This window comes from Sceloporus undulatus, chromosome 7 (genome assembly GCF_019175285.1).
Source record: "Sceloporus undulatus isolate JIND9_A2432 ecotype Alabama chromosome 7, SceUnd_v1.1, whole genome shotgun sequence".
Lineage (NCBI taxonomy): Eukaryota > Metazoa > Chordata > Lepidosauria > Squamata > Phrynosomatidae > Sceloporus > Sceloporus undulatus.
This window is the reverse complement of record NC_056528.1, coordinates 24,468,319-24,490,869: the sequence shown is the minus strand read 5'-3', so window position 1 is coordinate 24,490,869 and position 22,551 is coordinate 24,468,319. Positions and strand designations below refer to the sequence as shown.

The window sequence follows — 22,551 nt, the reverse complement described above, 5'->3', positions numbered from 1 at the left end:
GCTTCCAGCCTCAGCCTCCACATTAATGTAAATATAATCATGCAAATATAAAACAATGCAAATATAATAAAAGGGACCAATTTAATACACACCGAGAGATTTAATCGGTTTTGTGCTATATGCAATTCCTCTTCTCTCTCTCTCTCTCTCTTCTGGTAGAATTTAACCTTTTAACATTTATAATTTTTTAAAATAGTGTCAGCGACCTGGGCACTTCTTATCCTTATCCTTCTTCTTTTTGTAGGTGCATAATGGCATTTGTGCCCCTTGTGCCTCGGATCTCTGCAAAATACCTAAAATCCATCTATTACGAATGCCGGCTAGATGGAGATTAAAACCGAAACCAAACGATCGTTTAATATTGATCTGGATTAAAAAACAAAATGCTTCCTGTCTCTCCTCTCCCTCTTCGATATGTTTTATTTAGAGTTTTGTTTTTTCGACTGGACAAAACTGGGACACATTTCAGGTTGGCTCCTCTGTGAAAAGCAACCCAGCAACAAACTCATTTTCCCTTCCCCCGACGGAAACCGCGGAATAAAAGACAAAACTGGGCCTGATTTGTTTGCTTTCTCCTTTGTCTCGCGAGATTAGTAAAAAGGTTTTAAAAGGCGTCGGGGTGGTTTCTCTGTTATCTCTTTCTTATCTTTTTAGAAAATGTTTCAGAAACGTGACATATTTATTGTTTATTTGTTTTGGGTTGTATGCCTCGTTTTTTCTATGCTCTTTAACATATGGTATATATAAATCATATGGTATAATAAATAATTAGATAGATGATAGATCATCCAGATAGACATAGATAGCATCAGATAAGAGATAGATGCTAATGGATGGATGGATGGATGGAATGGAGGGTGGTCCTTCCTCCTCTCCATATATCCTCCCTTCCTCTCTTCTTCTTTCCTTTCTTTCTTCTCCTATTCTTTCCTTCCTGCTTCCTGCCCTTCCTGCTTCCTTCCTCCTTTCCCACTACTCTCTTTGCCACTGGGACCTTAAGAGAGAGATAAGAGCGCCGTGAAAACTTCTCTGGGTGACCTTTGGATCAATTTGAAAAAGCTAATTTAACTGATAAGTCCTGAAAGCTCCAGAACTAATGTGAAAATACGCCTATTAAAAGCCCATTGCTGGTGCCAGGACTGGGGCCGAGGGCCGAGGGGCAGGCCTGCCACCGCCATCATGTCTGCCCTGGGCTTCACACAGTCAACAAAGGGATGGCAGCGGGGGAAAGTGGGTGCAGAGGCAGGGAGTTATGAGGGTTACGGGATAAAAATAACAATCATCATGCCATTCCCTCAGTCCTTTGTAACTGTGGAGGTTGGCCCTGAAACCATTCATTTCCTCCAGAAACCAGAGAGACAGAATATTGAGTTTTAAGTAAATCCAATATGTTATTATTTAGATAAGTTTTAATGGCGAGGCTGGTCTCCACTGAACTGATCTATGAGTCTGTTCAGGGGGTAAAATGGGATTTCTTTTTTCATTTAGTAGGTTTTGGGGGTTAATATAAACATACTTAGGATCTGTAACACATTTTGAATCCATTAGTCTGAGTGGACAGAAAGGATCCTGGATTGAGGAGGATTTTTGCAGACCAGAGATTATTCTGCACAAAATTCGCACTCGGTTGTTGTGTACAGAAAAAGGAAAAAAATCATTTTCTCTGCAAGAGACAACACTTCTATGCAGAAAATAATATTTCTTCAAAGGGATGTTATATTTTTCAGGGTTGCAAATGGGCCTTTCTGTGCAAAAAATCCACCCTGTACGAATTTAGCACATGTTTTGTGCAATTTTGTGCAATTTTCGCAAACATGTTTTGGAAAAACAGTGTGGTTTTCAAAGACTTCCTTGCAGGGGGACAAAAACTGCTGAAATGACTCGATATTCCTGAAAAAGAGACTTGGTGGAAGATTACATCCCTCTTCCCAATGGGCTGGTTGTTGGACTTCATTTCCCAGCAGGCCTTGCTCAGTCAGCCAGTTGTGAGGAACTGTGGGGTTTGGTGTGTGGCCTACCTCACAGGGTTGTTGTGTGCCTAAAGGAGCCTAGCATGGTTCTGGTTTCTTTGGTCTTCCAATTGCATGTCCTGTTTGGATGTGTTTGAGTTTCTTTTTGTTCCGCCTCTCGTTGTTGTTGTGGTTGTTGTGTTCCTTCACGTAATTTCCAACTTCATGGTGACCCTAAGGCAGACCTATAATGGCATTTCTTTGGCAGGTTTCAAAAGCAGGTTTGCCATGGGTCTGAGATTGAGAGAGTGTGACTCACCCAAGGTCCCCCGGTGGGTTTCCATGGCCGAGCCGGGATTCGAACCCTGGTTTCCAGAGTCCTAGTCTAACATTCACTACGCCTGGATCGCACATAGCAGCATCAAAATCCAAATGCAGATTGTGCATAATGTAAATGTTGAATTTCATTTTGATTTTTATGACGGACATAATCTCAAGTTCCGAGGGATGTTAAAACCCATCCGTCACTCACCGGCCGAGCTTCAATCTTCCTCCCGATGATCTATATCGCGTGAGGAATTAACGCCTTTTCCAATTTCCATTCAATCAGCAAATCTGGGGCACAACGGACCCCCGTTCGGTCATTAGGAATGGCAGGAGCAACCTATAGAAATTACACACACACATCCCAGTGTTTTCCCCACACAATTTCCCCCTTCTGCCCATTATAGTTGGCTTCTTTCTTCACAATGGACCGACCCCTAGATTTCCCCCGGTTTCTCCTTTGAGGAAATTTCACTCAAGAATTAAATTAATGAAGAATGGCCTCCCTAAGAAACAGGTTTCAGTTTTGGAAGCAAATTTCCTGAACAAATTCCAAAACTGAAATCCAGAAGCTGGTATTAATTCCAAAACTGAAACCTGTTTCTTAGGGAGGCCATTCTTCACCAATTTCATTCTCGAAAGAAACAACAACAATATTAATTGTCTTCATTATCCTGCACAAATTTGCATAGATTTGCACCAATATGTATGTGTGTGTGTGTGTGTGTGTGTGTGTGTGTGTGTGTGTGTATATATATATATATCTTCCCGCTCTGAGAAAACAATGGCACAGTTTTTGATTACTATTCACAGTTTGCAAAAGTGACCACCTTTAAAAGGAAAAAGGGGCCACTGACTCTGTCAGGTTTGTGGCCAAAATCCGTGTCACAGGTTGCCTGGCAAACAACTACACTAATGGTGTTGTGGTTTTAGGGTTTCTTTATTTTCTTTTTTATTTATTTCCAAGATTTCTATCCCGCCTTTCTCCCGCAGTTGGACTAAGGACTACACGGAAGCGTATTGTGCAAATGGCTGCGAATTTTTGCATGTTTGCATCGAAGCTTCATTCTATTTCCTGCACAAAATTGTATGCATTCGCCCTCCCTATGCTGAAAATGCGCAGACATATGAATCCATGAGAAGAATAGTGCGCATCCTTGTGGATACACCAGTAAATAAATAGTACAAAGCTTTTTCCTATGGAGCTTGCAAAGAGTTTTGTTTGGTGCAAGAGGTCTGACTTTCTGCAAATCGCATGCAGCTGGATCGCATCTTAATAGATGGGAATGAGGAGCATTTTAATTATGTAGACAAGCTTTAGGACTCAAGGAGACCAGGTTTTGAATCCATGGAAACCCATTGGGCAAGAGGTGCCCAAAAGTGACCAAAGGCACACTCTCATAGCCTCAGGAGAAGGCAATGGCAAACTGAACAAAAACCCCTGCACCGCCTTATGACGCTACTGATGATAAGTTTTCCTTAGGGTCCCCATATGTCAGAAATGACTTGAAGGCACAGAGCAACAGCAAATATTTTATTACTTTCAGGGATCATCTATTTTATTGTTTTTTGTGGGTTTTTCTGGCTATGTGGCCATGTTCTAGAAGAGTTTATTCCTGACATTTCTCTTGCATCTGTGGCTGGCATCTTTAGGAATAAACTCTGCTCATAGTCCGAAAACCCACAAAAAAACTATGGAGGCTGACCATGAAAGCCTTCGACTTCACATCATCTATTTTATTTGAGGATGTGGGCCAAACCTTGCTTCCTCCTTTATGGAAAAACAAAAATACTCATATTTTTCTGTGGTTTTGGGGGGGCTATTTTTGGACTATTCTGTGGCCATGTTCTGGAAATAATTTATTCCTGACATTTCGCCTGCAACTGAGGCTGGCATCTTCTGCAGGCGAAACGTCAAGAATAAATTCTTCCAGAACAAGGCCACAAAGCCCGAAAAACCCACAGAAAGCCTTCACAAAAATACTCCGCTTTGTGGATGTTACCACTCAGCCCAAGGTTGCCTTTCGAAATGCTCCCCGCTTGGTAGGGAGCCGTTCCTTTCTGGTAAAGAGGCCATAAATCATGGGATGGAGCCAATAGATTTCCAATCAAATTTCTCTTTCCCAGAACCTTCCTTGGCCGATCTCCCTCTCCAGCTGTGAAAGACTTTGTCCTCCCTTGTGTCTCCCACAACTTCTGTGGAAACGGCGAAAACAACAACAACCCAGGACGGGCCATTGATCTCTGCCTGTGTCAATTCGATTGAGTAGCGCTGTAGTAGGAACAAACATGGGAGGTTGGAGCTGGAGGGCAAGCCTGGGTTGCAATGGGGCTGGAAGAGAATGTGAGAATGGGCCTGGGGTGGGGGCTTTGAAGGACAATGAAGGTTGCGTGTTTGTGTGTTTCTATGCATGGATTTGTGCATGAAATTTACACGTCTGTGCAAGAGTACTACTGAATCCATTGCTTTGGGATGGTGTATAGTAGATTGAGTGTTGGACCACAACGCTGGAGATCAGGGTTCAGTTTCCTGCTCAGAAATTCTTTGGGTGATCTTGGATGAATTACACACTCTCAGCCCCAGAAAACCCTATGAAAAGGTTTGCCATTTGCCATACGCTGGAGATGTCCAAGATGGAAGGGCCTAAATACACTAAAGGCACCAGTTTCCATCTGATCTTAGAAACTAAGCATGATCAGCCCTTGTTAGTCCTTCAATGGGAGAAAGGTGGGGTATAAAATAATGATAATGGTCATAATTGTCGTCGTCGTCGTCGTTGTTGTGCCAAAAGAGCTCCCCCTTTCCTGAATCTTCCCTGCCCAGGTCCTGGCATCGGTGGCCACATGGAAAGGAGCACACCTCATTTGCGACACCCGGTTGTGTCATTTTTCTTGCTGGCTGGCAGTTGTGGTTTTCCTCGTTGCCTATTAGCTGTAATATCTGTTAAATATTTCGACAGCTGGACAGGGGAATTGATCGCTGGCTCCTCCAGACAGGTTTTTGATGGGCTTCTCGGCAAAAGGCCAGCAGCACCTTCTGCAAATGAAGGAGATGTGGGGTCTCTCTTTGGGAAGGCTGGGGTTTTGAGGCCCAAGGTGGAAGAGAAAATTTGCGCACGAGATGGATTTGTGTATTTGCAAAATTGTAGGCTGCGCTGTAGAAACTCGGGCTGCATCCAGACTGGAGAAATAATCCAGTTTGGTACCACTTTAACTGCCATGGCTCAATGCTGTGGTACAAAATGTGGTTGTTTTGTTGTATTCTTGAAACCCACAACAGTGCACAAGGCAATTTTAAATGTGAATTGTTTTAATATGTGTATATCTTATTTGTCCTTTTAAATTGGTGTCTGTTTTAACTGATGTATTTTAACTGATGTTGTTTGTAAATTGTTGTTGCTCCCTGCCTCAATCCATGGGGAAAGGCAGGTTATTATTATTATTATTATTATTATTATTATTATTATTATCTTTGACCATTATAGAGATATGGATCCAATAAAAGATGGATTAGGAAGATCACACAGTCCCAGTACCTGCTCATGCCATTTATTATTATTATTATTATTATTATTATTATTATTATTATTGGCATGAGCCAACTTATTATTCGTATCCGTATTCGTATTCTTATTGGCATGAGCCGGCATTGGGACCACATGATCTGATTCTTCCTCCTCCATCTTTTATTTGATCCACACCTCCATAACTGTCAAAATAACCAAAAAGTTATTCATGGCCCAAAAGGAACAATGCTGTGTAAAGTGAACATGGTAATACAACTCACTTAGTGCAAAGAGGAATGAATTACTAGTAATTCATTGTCGGTAATTAGTTAATTCCGAGTGCTGCCTTCCTTTCTTGGGATTCTTAGGTTTTGCAATCCGATTTAGAAGGCATTTCCAAAACAGAGGATGCTTTGAAACAGAAAGAACGTCACTCTGTTAAGCAAATCGCATGGATACGAATGTATCCCTTAATTAAAGCTGATAAGAGGGAAATGATTAACTAAATTTAAATAAAGGAAATGTGCAGCTGGTTTCCCTTTCAGATAAAGGCCCTAGCTTTACTGCTTTGCATGTAAAAGGTCCCTAAACCATGTCTCTGGTGGAAAAGGTGCTTTTAAAAATGTGGGAGGTCCCAGGTTCAGTCCTTCTCGAAATGGCGACCAGAAGCCATTTTGAGAGGGACTGCAAAGGAAAATGGAGAAATTTGAGGGGCAGTATTGAGTTCTGGGGTGCTGGTGGGGGGTATTTTCACATATTCATATGCATTGGAGGGGGTTTTGTGTAATTTAGGAATAATAATGGCCTGAAAATTGAAAATATTTTGAAAAAATATGAGGGATTAGCAGTCTTGGAGGACTGACAAAGACACTCCAGGGCCACATGAGTAGGTCCCAAAAGTAGGTCCACGATTGCCCTAGTTTTGGTAGGCCATTCCAAGATTTCAGCCCTCCTCATTTCTTCAGCCATTGAAGGCCTGATGACAATAGTCTTTTCCTTCCCCTCAAATGCCGCTTGATCTTTCCTCCGGCACGCTTAAGATCTCAGCAACAAATTAAAACGTCGTCCATTATAAGCCCATTGCATTACGGCAGAGGAAAAGGAAAAGAGGAGGGGGCAGAGGGAAATCCCAGCCAGATCTCCACAATTACTCTCAGAAATGCCGGAGGGAAAAGAGTTCATAACATCCAACGGTGTATTAAAAGACACTCATTTCAAGCTGGGATAAAAAACAGCCACCATTGAAAGAAGGGATTTCCTTGGTAGGCCATGGAATGCAACAGTTTCAGCGCATCCATTTCAGTATGGCATGCTGAACTGGCGCAGACCTGTTAAATTGAACTAATTTCTACCCCATTAATAAATGCATGCAATCATGACAATGTCCACATCCTCTGGATAGAGTAACAATCCCAGAGTTAAGGGATTGTGTTGATGCTCTGCCAGGATTAGGGGGTAGGGCTAGATTTAGGGTTAGGGTTCCAGTCCCAGAGTTAGAGTGAGAATTAGGGTTAGTGTTCCCATCCCGGAGTTTAGGGGATTATGTTGATGCTTGGCAGAACCGGGGGCTAGGGCTAGGGCTAGGGTTCCAGTCCCAGAATTACAGTGAGGATTGAATTTCACTTGCGGAATTAAGGTTATGGTTAGGATTAGGTTCCTAGTCCTGGAGTTAGGGGTAGGGTTAGGTTTCCCATCCCGGAGTTAGGGGATTATGTTGATGCCTTGGCAGAATGAGGCAGTTAGGGTTAGGAGTAGGGGTAGGGGTAGGGGTAGGGTTCCAGTCCCGGAATTAGGGTGAAGATAGGGGTTCCACTCCTGGAGTTAAGGTCAGAGTTAGAGTTTTAGTCCTGGAGTTAAGGTTAGGGATGATGTTGATGCTCTGGCAGAATGAGGTTAGGGTTAGGGCTAGGGCTAGGGTTCCAGTCCCAGAGTTAAGGTTAGGGCTAGGGTTCTAGTCCTGGAGTTCGGGTTAGGGTTAGGTTTCCACTCTCAGAGTTAGGGGATTATCAGGATGAGGGAGTTAGGATTAGGATGACAATCCTGGAGTTAATAGATTATGTTAATGCTCTGTCAGAATTAGAGGATTAGGGGTAGGAATTGTACCCAGAAACAGACTGGATGGCAGTGGAACTGTTGTAAGGAGGCTGCATCTGCACTGTTTTAATGATGCTGTTTAACACCACTTTTACTGTCATGGCTCCATTCTGTGGAAACCTGGGATTTGTTGCGGTACCAGAGCTCTCTAACCAAGAAAGTTAGGTAGCTCACAAAACTAAAAACCCCAGAATCCCATACCATGCAGCTGTGGCAGTTAAAGTGGTGTCGAATTGCATTAATTTCTGCAGTGTATACGCAGGTACAGCCTGCGTCTAATTATTGCTGATGGATTTGCATCCCTTGGCCTTGGAATGGGATTGCAAGTAGAGGAGGAGGAAAATAATTCCGAAAACTCCCATTGATTGGCTTTTCTGGGACACATTGCTGGCGGAGGGTTTTTCCAACTAGTGGCCTGTGTCATAATTTATAGAAGCCCGGTAGCCAGGGACTCACACTCTTCCATGCCAGAAAGGAAATGTTTCCCCATCAATCTTACTCACAGGTTTTGAGCAGGTGGGAAATCGTCGCCAGAGCGCCAGTGGCTTATTGCAAACATTCATAATGCTTCTTAGGGGCAACCGAGCCAAAAAATCAGCCCAGCCTCCTCAAAGTTGATAGTTTTCTGGCTACCGACTGGGTGGCTTTTGTGGGTTTCTTTCTTTGCGCCAGGTAATGGAGCTGTCAACCTTTCGCCGGGTCCCCTCTGGCACCGAGGCAAGACTTTGCCTGCCATGTTGCGTTACTCTGGCAGTTTATTAGGAGCAATTGGCTCATGTCACATTAGCTGGGGCCGGCTCAAAAGGAGAAGAGATTGAGAATGAAGGGAGAAAAGGGAAGGAGGCTGATGGGCCTTCCTTCCTTCCTTCCTTCCTTCCTTCCTTCCTTCCTTCCTTCCTTCCTTCCTTCCTCAGATGACAGACTCCCTTTCATAAGAGGTGAATCCAGGAGCCCTCTTAGCTCAGGAGCTTTTTGTATTGCGTTACATCCCAATTTGCCGAGTTCAGAGGAAGATTTAATTTGTGTTGCGGCAGACAGTCTGCTTGGGAGAGCATGCTGCGCGCAGGGCATGCCAGCTGCATACCAATCATGGCAGCGGCATGGATGGGGTTGCCGGCCTCTGGCTGCTGGCAATGAGTGACCCCCAGAGTAGGGCAAACAGGACCTTACTAGTCATAGTTTGTGCCACGCTCGTGATGGGAAAAGCTCAATTTTTCACATTCCGGACATATGTTGAGAACAATGAAAGACTTTTCAAATCTGGTATCTTCATGACACTGAGGAAATTCCAACCCTCCAGTGACAGGAAACTGTGCCACTTTTCTTTCAGAGCTGCCAGAAAAACTGCATAGGCTTCCAGAAACTCCACAGCTTTTGGCACGGAGATTGAAAGATTCACAGAATTGAGCATGGGAAGAAACATACTGTTTAAGCCAGCAAAGGCTGCAGCCCTAGCCATGACCCTAACACTAACCCAAACCCTAAACCTAACCCAAACATGAATCCTGACCCTGACCCTAACTGAAACCAGGGACGTAGCCAAGGGGGGGGGTTTCTGGGGGTCTGGACCCCCCCCTTCCATTAGAAAAATGAATGGTGTGTGCTGCTGCGCCGCCGCACTCAAGCCCCATTATAATGATGGCACTTAGTCTGGACCCCCCCCCCTTTCTAAAATCCTAGCTACGTCCCTGCTGAAACCCTAACCAAAACCCAAACCCTGACCATGATCTTAACCAAAACCCTGACCATAACCCTAATCAAAACCTTAACGCTAGCCCTGACCAAAACCCTAATCCTTACCCTGACTGTACCCAACACCCTAACCCTGACCAAAACCCTAAACCAGACCATAACCCTAACTCTAACCTTCCACCTTCTATAGAGAGATAGAGTGCAACTTTTTTCATTTTGCACCCTTTTCCCAACTTCAGAGTGAAAAGCACTGTAAGCGGATGAGGGTTTTTTAAAAATTATTTTTATTTCTGGGCATGGTATAAAACTACGAGGATAAATTTTTCACGGCAAAGCTGTCCAGTTACTCAAACAGCCACTCCGTTTCTTAAAATGCCTGCGCAGTTTCTCAAAACTCCTAGGCCTTTTCCCCCGTAAAAAAAAAGTTTAGGTTGTGTGGGAACAGCAAAACCAAAAGTTCCTTCAAAGTTGTGGGGATTTTTGACATGCTGTTTTTCTTCCTGCGCAAGTTTCTCAAAGGGTCAGGAACTCCAGATTCAACCCTGGTTGGGAAATGGGTGAATTCTGATTCCATCCCTACAAACACATAAAAGACATTTTAAATGGACCAAGCAAGACACTTGTTCACTTTCCATGCAGCCTGACTGATGGAGATGCTGAATGTTCAGATATTCCCCTTCACTGGTATTACTATTTCTCTCGAGTTTACAGAATCTTGCTGGCCCAGAATTTGACGTGTGCAGGTTGTGTGCCATAAAAATCCTTTTTGTGTGTATGCATTTGGAGGAGAGAGAAACAGACGAAAGAGAAGAGGAGAGCTGGGCTTGTGTATGAAAACCTACTGCCACCTAGTGGCCAAGGAAACCCATGACACCTTGAATCCTATGTATTACTTATAGTTGGTTGCTGCAAAGATCTATAAAGAGAATCTAATCCCTTCTGTTGCCTGTATTCCTAGAGCAGTAAGAATCATAGATTAGTGGAGGGGAGAATCTCAGTTTTTATTTCTTCTACATTCAGTTTTGTGGATTTTTTGGGAGGGGGATCCTGAAATTTTCCCCATCCTAACCATGAAGCAGCAGTGGCATCATTGGGCGAGTGCGGGGAGCGCAGTCCTCACTTGGTGAGACTTCAGGGAAGGGGTGACCCCTGGTTGGGACTTTCTCCCATCTCTCCTGCCTCCTCAGGTGCCATGGCTCTCTCAGACAAGGAAGCCAATGTACCGGAGAAGGAGGGACAAGTGCTCACATGCTGCTCCAGACTTCTCTGGTGCCATGGCTCTCTCAGATGAGGGAGCCAAAGCACCGGAGTAGAAGGGGCAGCCTATGTCCATTCCATTCTCTCCTGCCTCATTTGCCTAGCTAGCCACCCTGGCTGGGCATTTGGGTGGGCGATGGGTGGCCAAATGGTCAGCAAGACAATAGGAAGGCATGGCAGGGCAGCGCCTGATCCACCCTGTTGCCCCTCACTCCTCACCAGTTTCCACCTTTGTGCCCATTGAATCTTAACCACATTTTATGTTTCTGGCTGACCCATGACACACAGAAGGAGAGGGGAGAATCTTCCAGCCATGTTTTCCCCTTGTCCCAGTTACAGTCAGCATGTGCGCATTGAACACCGCTCCTTGTGCACATGAGAATCTTTTGTAGTGCCTCTGAATCAAAAACACTTAAGTCAAAAGGGAGGGAGAGAAAATTGCAGGTTGTGGTGTTGCTTCAAGATTGCCAGGGAATGGAAAACACACACAGAGAGACAGAGAGAGTGCACTATGTGTATCTGCACAATGGCAGAATTGCTTGCCTCCCAGTCCTTCAGCTTGTGGGGAATGATCCCTGGCGAAAGCTCACGCAGGGAGAGATAATAGTCCCCTATCAACAGCCAGGCACTTGATTGTCTCCATTATATGTTCCCAGTCTTAGAAACAATTCACTGGAGTCGCTCTTCATTGTCTTCTTGAGACTTCAAGGAGAAGAAGTCGAAAGGGGAAAGAATCCTTCTCTGCTCCACACACAGTTTCCTTGGGAGTCAATTGCTGGTTGGGATGGGAAAATCTCTCCGTATCAGTCTCATTGACTTCAACCCAACTTTCTTCCTACCCCCCTTTCTAACGACTTTGTATTTCCTTCTCATGACCAAAAAGAAATGCATGTTTTCTATTCCTTCTCCCTAAAGGGACCCCCAATTTATGCAATATTACTCCATGACTATGGTTTGTTTGTACAGTTTAATGATCAAGAACCTATATACTATAGTCATTTTGCAGGTGGAAGTCTGAAATTGTTCCCCCATGGAGCAACTCAGGGGTTCGTGATTTTGTGGCAGCAACTCTCACTCTCTCTTGAACAGATTTCTGTGGTTGGAGAGCATAAGGAAGTCAGAGACGCATCTGGCTATGCCCCATATTAAGACACAGGTTATCTGATGTTATCTGCAGAGATCCAACAGGGTCCTTCTATGGCAGTGGTTCTCAACTTTTGACTCTCTTAATGTTTTGGGCTTCAACTCCCAGAAGTCTCAGCCAGCTTGCCCAAATGATCAGGCATTCTGGAAGCTGAAATCTAAAATGCCTGGAGGACCCAAGGCTGAGAACCACTGTTCTGTGGTCTCAGTGGATGACACAATCATTTTGCATCTGGTTACAGGGAAATAGCTAGACACCTCTCTGCTTCCTACCATTCCCCACCATCCATTGAAAGGCTGTGAAAAAGGGACAATCACAGTTCAGTACTTATCCTGGGTTGGAGATCGGATGTTGTGGAGGTAGGATGAGAATGCCAGCTTCCACAGTGACTCCCCCAAAAAAGGTGTATGCAGGCTTAAGATGGACTTGCACCTGCATATGTCACTATTAGGGTGCTATCTATATATCACATACATACATATGTTGAATGGTTCTGCCAGCAGCTGTTTCTCGGATTGGATGGAGGAGAAGAAAAAGCGCCGGGCAATGCCCTATGATCAGCCATAGACCAATGACATCCTCTGCTGAGATCCGTCAGAGTCACGATGTCATCAGTTTGCACCTGGCTTCAGGGACATAGCCAGATTCTTCTCCAATCCACTGCATTCTCCACCAGCCATGAAATAGTTATTTGGGGGTTGCTATTGCAGAAAAACCATAGCTGGAGGAAGGCTTTGGTCGCTGTGGAAGGAGAAAGAAGATGCCATTTGCCGCAGTGTCATAAAAAAGACACAGGTGTAAGATGGACTTGCACTTGTGTATCTCACTATCAGCATGCCAGATGCTGTTGATGTTTTATGTACATAGAGGTTGAATGACATGTAACTGTTCATCAGGGACTTTAGTGTACCACTGAATTCATTGGGACTGAGGAAATGGCAAAACGTCCACAAATACACAATTGGTCGCACATGGGTGGTGTAGCACAACAAAAGTGTTGCTGGGTCTTCAAAATAGCAATAATAAGGGACAGTTGAAATGCATGGTAGGCAGGACTGACAATCAGCAAGTAGCTATTAACAAGTTTGTTTTCTACTTAAATGCCAAATGAAAGTATTGATTTCAAGTAACCTAGCCATGTGTTTCTCCGCAATGTTCAGATATTGTCCACATAGATAAATGATGTGGTGGACAGACATGAGGGGCTTACATCCCAAAATAAGGGATTTGAGGTATCTTGTTCAGTGTGTAACGTGTTTACAACACGCCTTGGCTGGAGTGGGAGTGGGTTGGCAAACCTATCATGGCACGATTTGTTCAGAGGAGGTTTGTCCTTGCCTTCTTCTGAGGCTGAGAGTGTGTGACCCACCCAAGGGCACCCAGTGCGACCCACAGCTGAGCAGGGAATTGAACCCTGGTCTCCAGGGTCATAGTCCAACATTCAAATGTGTATGACTTGTATGCCTCCAAATCGTTTCCGACTCATGACAACCCTAAAATGAACCTATTGTGGGGTTTTCTTGGCTGGATTTGTTCAGAGGAGGTTTGCCATTGCCTTCCCCTGAGGTTGAGAGAGCCTGACTCAGCTAAGGTCACCCAGTGGGTTTCTGCGGCCGAATGGGGATTTGAACCCTGGTCTCTAGTCCGACACAAAGACCTGTCCCTAAATGGTGAGACTCCCCTACATGAAACACCTCAAACAGTGTGCCTTTTTGTCCTCTTTATTTCTTATAAAAAGGTATCCCTCACACACACCCTGCAACCACCGCAATAGGTCTGCAGAGCAGAGAAATGCATCCGCTTGCTCCCCGGTTTCCCCCAGAGTCACCTGGCGGCATGATCAAGACTGCCTAGGCAATCATCCACAGGGGACAGAGAAATATGAAAGGACTCCACCAGTTACAGCTTTGGAGCTCCTCGGAATATAGATTTGACTACAGCAGCTATCGATTCTTTCTCGGTGGAGCTGTAATTATATTGAACGGCAAACAGTCATGTTAAGACGGTTCCTGCAAAACCATCCAGCGCCATCTCCCCCACCCTCTCTCCATGCACACCTTAAAAGAATGGAAGGATTTCTTTCAGATTTCCTATTATCCTCCATGCTTCATTTGCAGGATGAAAGATGCAGGGACAAGAGTTTAGGAGTAGCTGGTTTAAACCATTAATTACTTACATTACTTCCTTTCCCCTTCAAACCACCACTGCCCCAAATAACAAGGCCATAGCAAAGTCATACTAAGGGAAATAGATCTTCAAGTACTTCATATCGAAAAGGGTCAAATGATTTCAATCATAATTCCAAATGGTTTCAATGATGTTCCTATAATGTTTTCCCCAATGATTTTCCACACTTCAGTACTTTATTTGTGAAAAAACTGTATGCATGGAAACTCTTCTTTCAATTATTATTTTTTGCACAATGACATTTTATTTGTGAAAAATTCATATACATAGAAACTCTTGGTTTTGACACAATGCCCTTGAGTGTTTGAAAGCACAGAGCAGGGTATTTTGTACAAAATAGGTAGCTTTCTACAGATAGGTGCTTTTTGGGGTGCCAAACCTCAGGTTCCCCCCTCCAAAAAAATTGTACAAACCCCCCAAAATATGTGAAATGAAACGTATCTATGAGGGATGTCTTTCCAGACTTACCATTTATAAATGAAATCATGGCTAATAGTGAACCACCATAGAATACCATAGAATCATGCTGGAAATCCTATAAAATGCCTAGAGAGGTCACCTCTCTGAGCATCTGGAGTTCCTCCAGTGCAACTCTATGGTCAGTGAAAGTTGACCATAGAGTTGCGCTGGAGGACCTCCAGATGCCTAGAGAGTCCTTTTTTCCTGGACGCAGGTAAGTGAAAGCATGATACTCTGGATATGTGGGTGACCTGTATATCACTCAACTTAAGCCATGGACCAGATTTGTTTGATGGGAAGGATATTGTATCGTTGAATTCACACAAGTTTTTGTGTGATGAGAAATAGGTGGGAAGGTGGGAAGGGAAAGGGGATGAGAACGAAATGCTGTTTGCCATAGCAAATGCTTTAATCTGAGTTCTGATTTGCAAATCTGTGTCATTGTTTTCTTTCAAAATGTTGGTATCTTCCTTTATTTTAAAGAAAAAGAAAAAAATTATTACTGTTATGTACCACAAAGGTTTATTTTTGTTTGTTTTCTTTGCAAGCATCTGATGGTCCTAGGGTAGGTTTTTCCATTCATCTGCTGGGGTTTCGATTGAGGTGCGCCAATTGTTCCCAATCCTTTAACGTGAATTTGAAATCTAGGGGTGTTTTTTTCTGTTAAGAGTGACAATTTTGCAGCTTTGGGGAGCAAATCACTGCAAAAAACGAACAACTCCTATTAAAACCCTACTGGACCTATTAAGTAGATGTGAACATGGGTTGACTGCATCCATTGCAAGAACTAGCCGTCTATCCTTGGAGTCACTTTTAATTCTTTGTGTTGGGTGGGTTGCTTAGGCTGAACCAAGGCTGGCATGCTAATAGTGTGTTACAATAGCTTTAAGTCCAACTTATGCCATCATAACACACTCTTTTTGGTTATTGCAGTGGTCAAAATTCTGCCAAAAAGGCCCCTCCAAAACTTCCAGTTATATCAGAGTGGTGTTTCAGTTTAGTCTGTGTAATCTAAATGTACAAACCTGGGTAGTACTGGAGGAAAACAATAAATTCTCCCCCATCCTCAAATCCTTTGCAGGAACGTCAGCGTGACCACAATCCGATGAACATATGATGTATAAATTCATCTCTTTGATAATATTTGTTGTAATCTGAAAGTCTAGCTAACCAGGGAGCCCACCAGTGTTGTTACCTGAAAAAAAAATCCCTATATGGCTAGCCAACCAGGGATATCCAGTGAAGCTCATGTGAAGCCTGACCGATGGATAATGATCCCTGAAAATAGAATTAATCCAAGATGTTATTCTGCTTCCTGAGCAACTCAACATTTGGGGGTGGGAGAGAAAAACAGGGTTCTAATCCTCAGTCATGCATTTTGTTTGGTGTGGTTGTTTTTGCTCAGGGTGGAGGCATGGCATTTTTCCTTGCTTTAGTGGGAAGGGAGAATAGTTGGAAACCGCTGCAACCTGCCTTGCTTTCATAGCCGTATCCTTCTTCTCCTTCCCCTTTCCCCTTTTTGAAATCCATGCAGCGTGCAAACGTAAAGAACAGGAACAGCAGAAAGACAGGAATCTACAGCCCAAGAAGCAGCGCTTGGTCTTCACGGACCTCCAACGCCGCACCCTGATCGCCATCTTCAAAGAGAACAAGCGCCCTTCGAAGGAGATGCAAATGACCATTTCGCAACAGCTGGGCCTGGAGCTCAACACGGTCAGCAATTTCTTCATGAACGCCCGCCGACGGTGTATGAATCGCTGGCAGGAGGAGCCCGGCACCAACCCTGGCATCCCTTCTTCCTCGACAAGCACTTTTTCCAAAGCATGACCTATCACTTGACATCTCACTTTCTACATCTCTGTCCCCTCCGTTTCCACACACAAGAGCTCACCCTTGTCTCCATGCGTGCATTCCCCTTTTCACGCATGAACAACTATGCGCACACACATCGAGTAACTATGAAACATGCACACCCATGTGCCCACCTCTGCAATGGGCGTGTCTAGCTTCTCCACCTCTGTTTTGACATTTACAACCGGTTCACTTTTCCTCACCCTCCCATCTCACAAGCCATCCCTCGAAACCTTTGGTTTAGCAGAGAAATGCCCCTTTCCTATAAAATTCCAGGCCGGAGAGGTTTATGTTATTCTGATGGTCAAATTGAGCAGGAGAGGTAGAAACGCAGATAAGAAACAGTTTCATTTTCAAATGTTTTCCAAGGAAGCCTATTTTTAAAGTTGTCATTAGGGAATGAAAGTCTCATAATAACCAATCATGACCTACAGAGCGAGTGTGCAATGTATGCCTTAAAAAAACACCTAAAATTTCAGGAGAGGAGGGCAAGAAAGTGTGCAACAGTTGTATTTGATGTAATTATATTTTCCTCCTCATTTTGCATCCTCCCATTCTTGGTTTTAAATATATGCCCTTTTTACTTTTGTTGTTACGGTTCCATTGGCACTAGCAAGACACAACCAGCATGTGTCTTGCTTTCCAGGACATCTGTCAGGTCTAAAATATCCAGTTATTTGCCTTCCCCGTCCCATTTAAAGCTAAAGTCACTGCTAAGTTGGTAAAGACCACTTCTATTTTGGGGGGGAAAGCATCTGACTGAGTTGTGTGGGAACCCTTTCCCATTCCCTTGAGGATTACAAGTGATTGTAAGTTACAAATGTCAAGAAGGATCAATTAGTGGTCCATATGCATGTGGCATTTCTCATTCTGCAAGGCAAGGGTTTTTTCTTTAACAAAACTATTCCTGGCTCCGACATTCATGATACCAATAGGGGAATAGCATGGTAGGACATTCAAAAGAGCATCATCAAAACATCATCACTCTGTCCTCATAAACATCTCCGACCGAGTCTGATCTTCTTGCTCACATCCCATTCTCTCAAACCCACTTCAAGAACCGCTTCCCTTTTCCATGAAAATCTGCACCAAGTGTTGCATAACCCAGACGGGAAACATGTGGTCCCAATTTACCAAAACAAAGTTTAATCCAAGAGAAGACTTCTTGTTCTTTGATGATTCCTCTCAAAAGGAATTCCAAGCCAAAATGTGGAGGGGGGAGAAAAAGAAGAAACTCTTATGAAAGATACCCCCTTCTTCTCCCCTTTGAATCAGTAGCGGGGGAATCCAAACCTAGTTGCACTGTGTCACCTAGAGATAAAGCGGGTCATGAAGCACATTTTAGGTACATGAATCGGGTATTTAAAAATATAAAAGCTTTAAAGAATTCAAAGGAAAGAAGAGCAGGAGTTTGGCTTTCTTTCCTGGACACTGGACTGGCAGCTGACCTTCCATCCAACCTTGGTTTCAATCCGAAGACCAGCCCCAAATTGTATTATTTCCATCCACTTCCTCCCAAAATACTTACGAACCTCACTTTCGGCCTCCTTCCTTTGTCTCTGTTACCAAAATAAAGGCAAGAAAACTAGAAATTTTGGATATGAGAGTAATCGGACGAGGAGAGTTGCACAGCCGGGGCAGAGTTACAGATCTGATGGGAAAATCGATGCATTTAAGTGCAAACCTACTTTCAGAGTAGGGAGGAAAGAGTGAATGGAAATGTATCACCCATTCTCACCCACCTACCAGCATCCCAAACCTGGAATTATATGCTAAAGGAAAAGCTCCAAAGGATCAACGTACGAAAGATGCCCAAGTTATTTTTGTGTTTGTGCCAAGAAGCAGCCTGCCTTAAAAATAGAGAAGAAGAAGACAGATATGCAATGGTACTCCTTGAAGACGAACATCATCTGGGCCAATTGATGGTGAGCCTAACAAGGCCTAATAACAACCCCCAAAATAAGTTTTTAAAAAATACATGTTCAGGAAAACAAGAAGCCATTGACATGGCAAAGTTTTCATCTTGCGTTGCCCAGAAGGACTGGAGGAAAAGGAGACTGAAAAAGCCTAGGGGAGGATACAACATCTCAGTCTCATCACCTCCATGGTCAATATGGGAGTCTTTTTTGTCCGTGTGGCTGTTTTTAAACAATATCAGATCAATGCGGGTAAAAATACAAAAGCGCCCTCTTTACGCAACGGGCTTTTGGAAGGGTTGTTTTTTGCGTTCGCTTTACACGGATGACAATGTGTTGAGTGATGGATGGTTAGGCACCTTTTTTTGGAACGGAAAAGGAGGAGGTTGGGGAAGAATACAATTGAATAAGAATCCCTGACGTCAAAAGAAGGAAGGAAAGCAACGGAACAAACCTCTACAAATATTCCATTAACTTCACCACAATAATGATATTAATATTTTTTTGGCCCAATCTATTGGGTATTATGGCCAATCAGGGTGTGGGATGTTGTTTTCTTTTGTGGGGGGAGATGGTTGGTACAGCCAAAGAGACAATAGAAAGAACCAAGCTGGAAGAGGGACTGTCGCAAATGCCAAGGTATGTTTTGCCAAAAAATTATCTTTAAAGAAAAATTAAAAAGGAAGGAGAGAGGATAAAAAGGGAAGAAAACTAAAAACCGAAACCAAAAAATAATAACATTCCCCCGAAATCTTCTCTCCTGGATCCACCTCCCCACAGAGTGTCCCTCGCCCTGCTGTGTCTTCTTGTCTTGTTGTGATGTGTTGATGCTAATGAACGGACGATGGAGGAGGACAATGGTGGATTCCTGGACCTGGTTTCATAAAGTATTTAAGGGCTGAGAAGCCACCGAAAAGAAAAAAAAGAAAGAGAGAGAGAGAGAGAGTGGAAGAGAAACACGGGGTCCGGTTTTGGACGAGAAGAACACCTGACGGAAGAGAGAAGGAGAGTTCGAACGAACGACGGGCCCCGAACCATGCAAAGACATTTTTAGTGAGAACCAGAAAATATAGGCTACCTCACTTGAGTTTTCGAATTTTTGTGATTTGAAAATCACACCTGATACCAAAGATTTTGTTCCCCTTGCCTGGTTTGTGCTGGAAATCACACACACACATATCCCACACCTTTCCTTCTTCCCTTGCTGTTTTCCAAGCCGTCCATCCACTAGTTATCCACCCAATTTCTACCCGAATCCCCCTGCCGTCCCAAACCATCTGAAGCTGAGAGAGAGAGAGAGAAAGGAGAGAAAGAGAGAGAATATGAACGTTAGAATGAGAGAAGATGAGTGCCTTGTTCCCAAACCAAAGGTGTGTAAACCATTCCTTTCCATGGTCTTTCCCCCGATATTACCTCAGTTCTCTTTATCAGATAGAGTCTGGTGACTTTTGTAGCCTTTGGGTGATGGGACAGAAAATTGCATTTCCAAATCCCCTGTGTTCCTAAATCCCCTTATTCCCCACCTAGGGACTCGTCTTTGTCCCCTTGCAACGCAGGCCACTAGTAATTCACATGTGTGCAGAAGTGCGCATTGTCTTAGGTGTGTGCAATTGGTCCCCGAGGGCAAAGCTGGGTTAGTCGATCAAATCCAGGATAGGAAACAAGGGTTTTCAGGCTGGACAAACACACAGCTAACTAGAGAAAATGGGGTTGCATCTGTTTCCCCCACTGCTGTCTGATCTGCAGAGGCAGACTGCAAACATGGTAGTGCCAACAGTAAAGTTGCAATGGGAATGGTAGAGTTCATGCACCTCACTTTCCCATGCAAAATGCACACACAAGGATGCACATGTCCTCCGGTTAGTTTGGAGGCCTGCAAAATGGGTCTGAGTGAAGTTAGAAATCATCATTGGTCCATATTTTGCTGTGGCTTTGTGTCATCATAGAATCATAGAGTTGGAAGAAACCTCAAGGACCATCCAATCCAACCCTTTTCTGCCAGGAAAATGTTGCTCTTGCTGACTGGCTAGCCAGTCCTAGCTGCAGGATCCCTGACCGGTTGGAATAGGAAAGAAATGGGAATATAATGTTTGGCGATAGGGATGCATACTAAATATAGGATATCCAGACATGAAATTACCCTGTTGATAACCTCAGCATCACCTTCTTGTGTTTGCACAAGCCTCAAATGGAGTTTGGGGTTGGTATCGGTGCAACGGACGGTGTTGTTGAAACGTATTAGATTGCAGTTTGTGCATCCTTTTTACATAAGACAGATTGCCCATCAGGCCTTGCTGAATATTGCAAGTGCCTTAGGCACCTGCTAATGGTGTTCTGGGTGTGTGTGTGTTTGGAAACCCCAAGCTTTCCAAAATAACCTGTCTCCAGTACAACTCTGATACTAGGTTGTACAAACGCTGTGTTTTTCTCCAGCCACAAAGTGACCCGAAACCGCCTACCGACCTGAACTGTCCCCCTTCGATGCATATTTTTTTGATCCAACACCCAAATGGCTAGTTTGATACCAAAGATGTTCTCCACTCAGGAGAGAAATATATATACATATATATGTATGAACCAAACCAAGCTGTCCTTGCCCTACTTCTCTCTCCAGCACACACCAGGCAAGCCTTTGACAATGCTCTCTGAAATACCTCAAAAATATTTAATGTATAGTTTATGTGACAAAAAAATGATGATTATAATAATAATGATAATGATAATTACTTAGCTAGTTTTTGGAATTTGCAACTTGAAGCTTTATACTGTTAAATTATAATTTTTGCAGAAGATGGCATGTTGGTATTAAGTTGACATGCTCAAATGGGAGACATATTGAATGTTTGGGAAGGAGAAGAAGTTAAAAACTGGTTAGTTTCCTGATTTTTTTTTCTTAAAAAAAGAGAGAGAGAGAGAGAATGAGAAAAAAAAGAGAGAGAGAATGAAGGTTCTTTGGAGTTTACAGATTTCGTATTTAAACAATTCCTTAAAAAAAGAAAATCCACAAAATAAGACTAAAACGCCCTTTCGCTTTGGGGATGTGTTCTTGTAATTCTTTTCCTGCTCAGTCACGTCTTATCGAGAGTATTTATTATTATTATTATTATATGTGTTTACGTGTTCAAATGTAATTTAAGAAGGAAAAAGAAAACCACCAAAAAAAAGAAAGAAATAAGACGAAATGAAAATTTGATTTATGCATGAAAAAAAACGGAAAAAAAATATATACTCTTTCTTTCTGGAAGTAATGTAATAATTATGGGGAGGGGGTGGGTCGAGGGGGGAGGAGAGTTTTGACATGTTGTTCGTCCGACAAGATTTCCTTTCGACTCGGAGGTCTGTGCATGGACCAATTTGTTTCATGTGATCGTGGGCATTTCTTTGTCCTTTTTCGTTTCTCCTACTTTGTTTTTTCCTGTTCTTCTTCGGCCATCTTCTCCCATTTTATTACGGTTTCACAGAAAGAAAATGAAGCAGCCACGGCTGTTGGGAGATTTGTACCAAAGAGCTGAGATGGAGGAATGAGGTTAGCTTGGGCATTTTTCTTAGGTGCAACTTGGGGGGCTCAATGCGGACATGGCCACCCTCCGTTTCCACTTCTGCCCCCAAATTTCTAGCTTTCCAAGGAATGAGAAAACCATTCCAACCTCGGTTGCTTCTCTGCTGTGTTTGCTTTCCCTGATCGCTTTCCTTGTCCATTTTCTATGGAGGCGCAAACTCCTATTTCAAAAGGCTCAACAGTATTTAAATGTCCAGCCTTCTTGCCATGAAGCATGGAAAGGCTATGTGAGGTGACCTCCAAGGGTTTTTCAATAAGTTGGCAGCACCTTTGGTTGCTGCAGAGGGAAGAAATTAATACCAAACGTTGCTTGAGAAAGGACACCCGCATGTGTAAGGGAGACTTACATACATACGCATGTCTGTAACAAAATCCCAGTTGTGTATCGGGCCAAAATGTCCAACTTGCTCCCATTGGGGGACTTAGGCATGTCAACAAGATCCTGCCTTTCGTCCGTTACCACCATCTAACCCTGGAAAGGGTATATTCATTGGCATAGTGTACCCACAGGAACCTGGGCCTATGTTTTGGCCTAGGCTAACCCCAATCCTAACCTCCACTATCTTGTCTTTTCAAGAAACTCAGTGAGCGAACACTGGCACCTTTGTCCAGC

The 22,551-nt window shown here is 43.6% G+C and overlaps 1 protein-coding gene across 1 annotated transcript in view; it reads left to right on the top strand.

Annotated features, from left to right (window-relative positions):
* The window catches only part of ONECUT3 (one cut homeobox 3), a 38,039-nt gene extending 19,668 nt beyond the window's left edge, over positions 1 to 18,371 (top strand). Inside the window, exon 3 of the mRNA XM_042478798.1 lies at positions 16,147 to 18,371. Within this exon, the coding sequence (XP_042334732.1) occupies positions 16,147 to 16,439 (293 nt within the window). The 3' untranslated portion in view covers positions 16,440 to 18,371. The remainder of the gene's footprint in view (positions 1 to 16,146) is intronic.
* Positions 18,372 to 22,551: the final 4,180 nt, after the last annotated feature.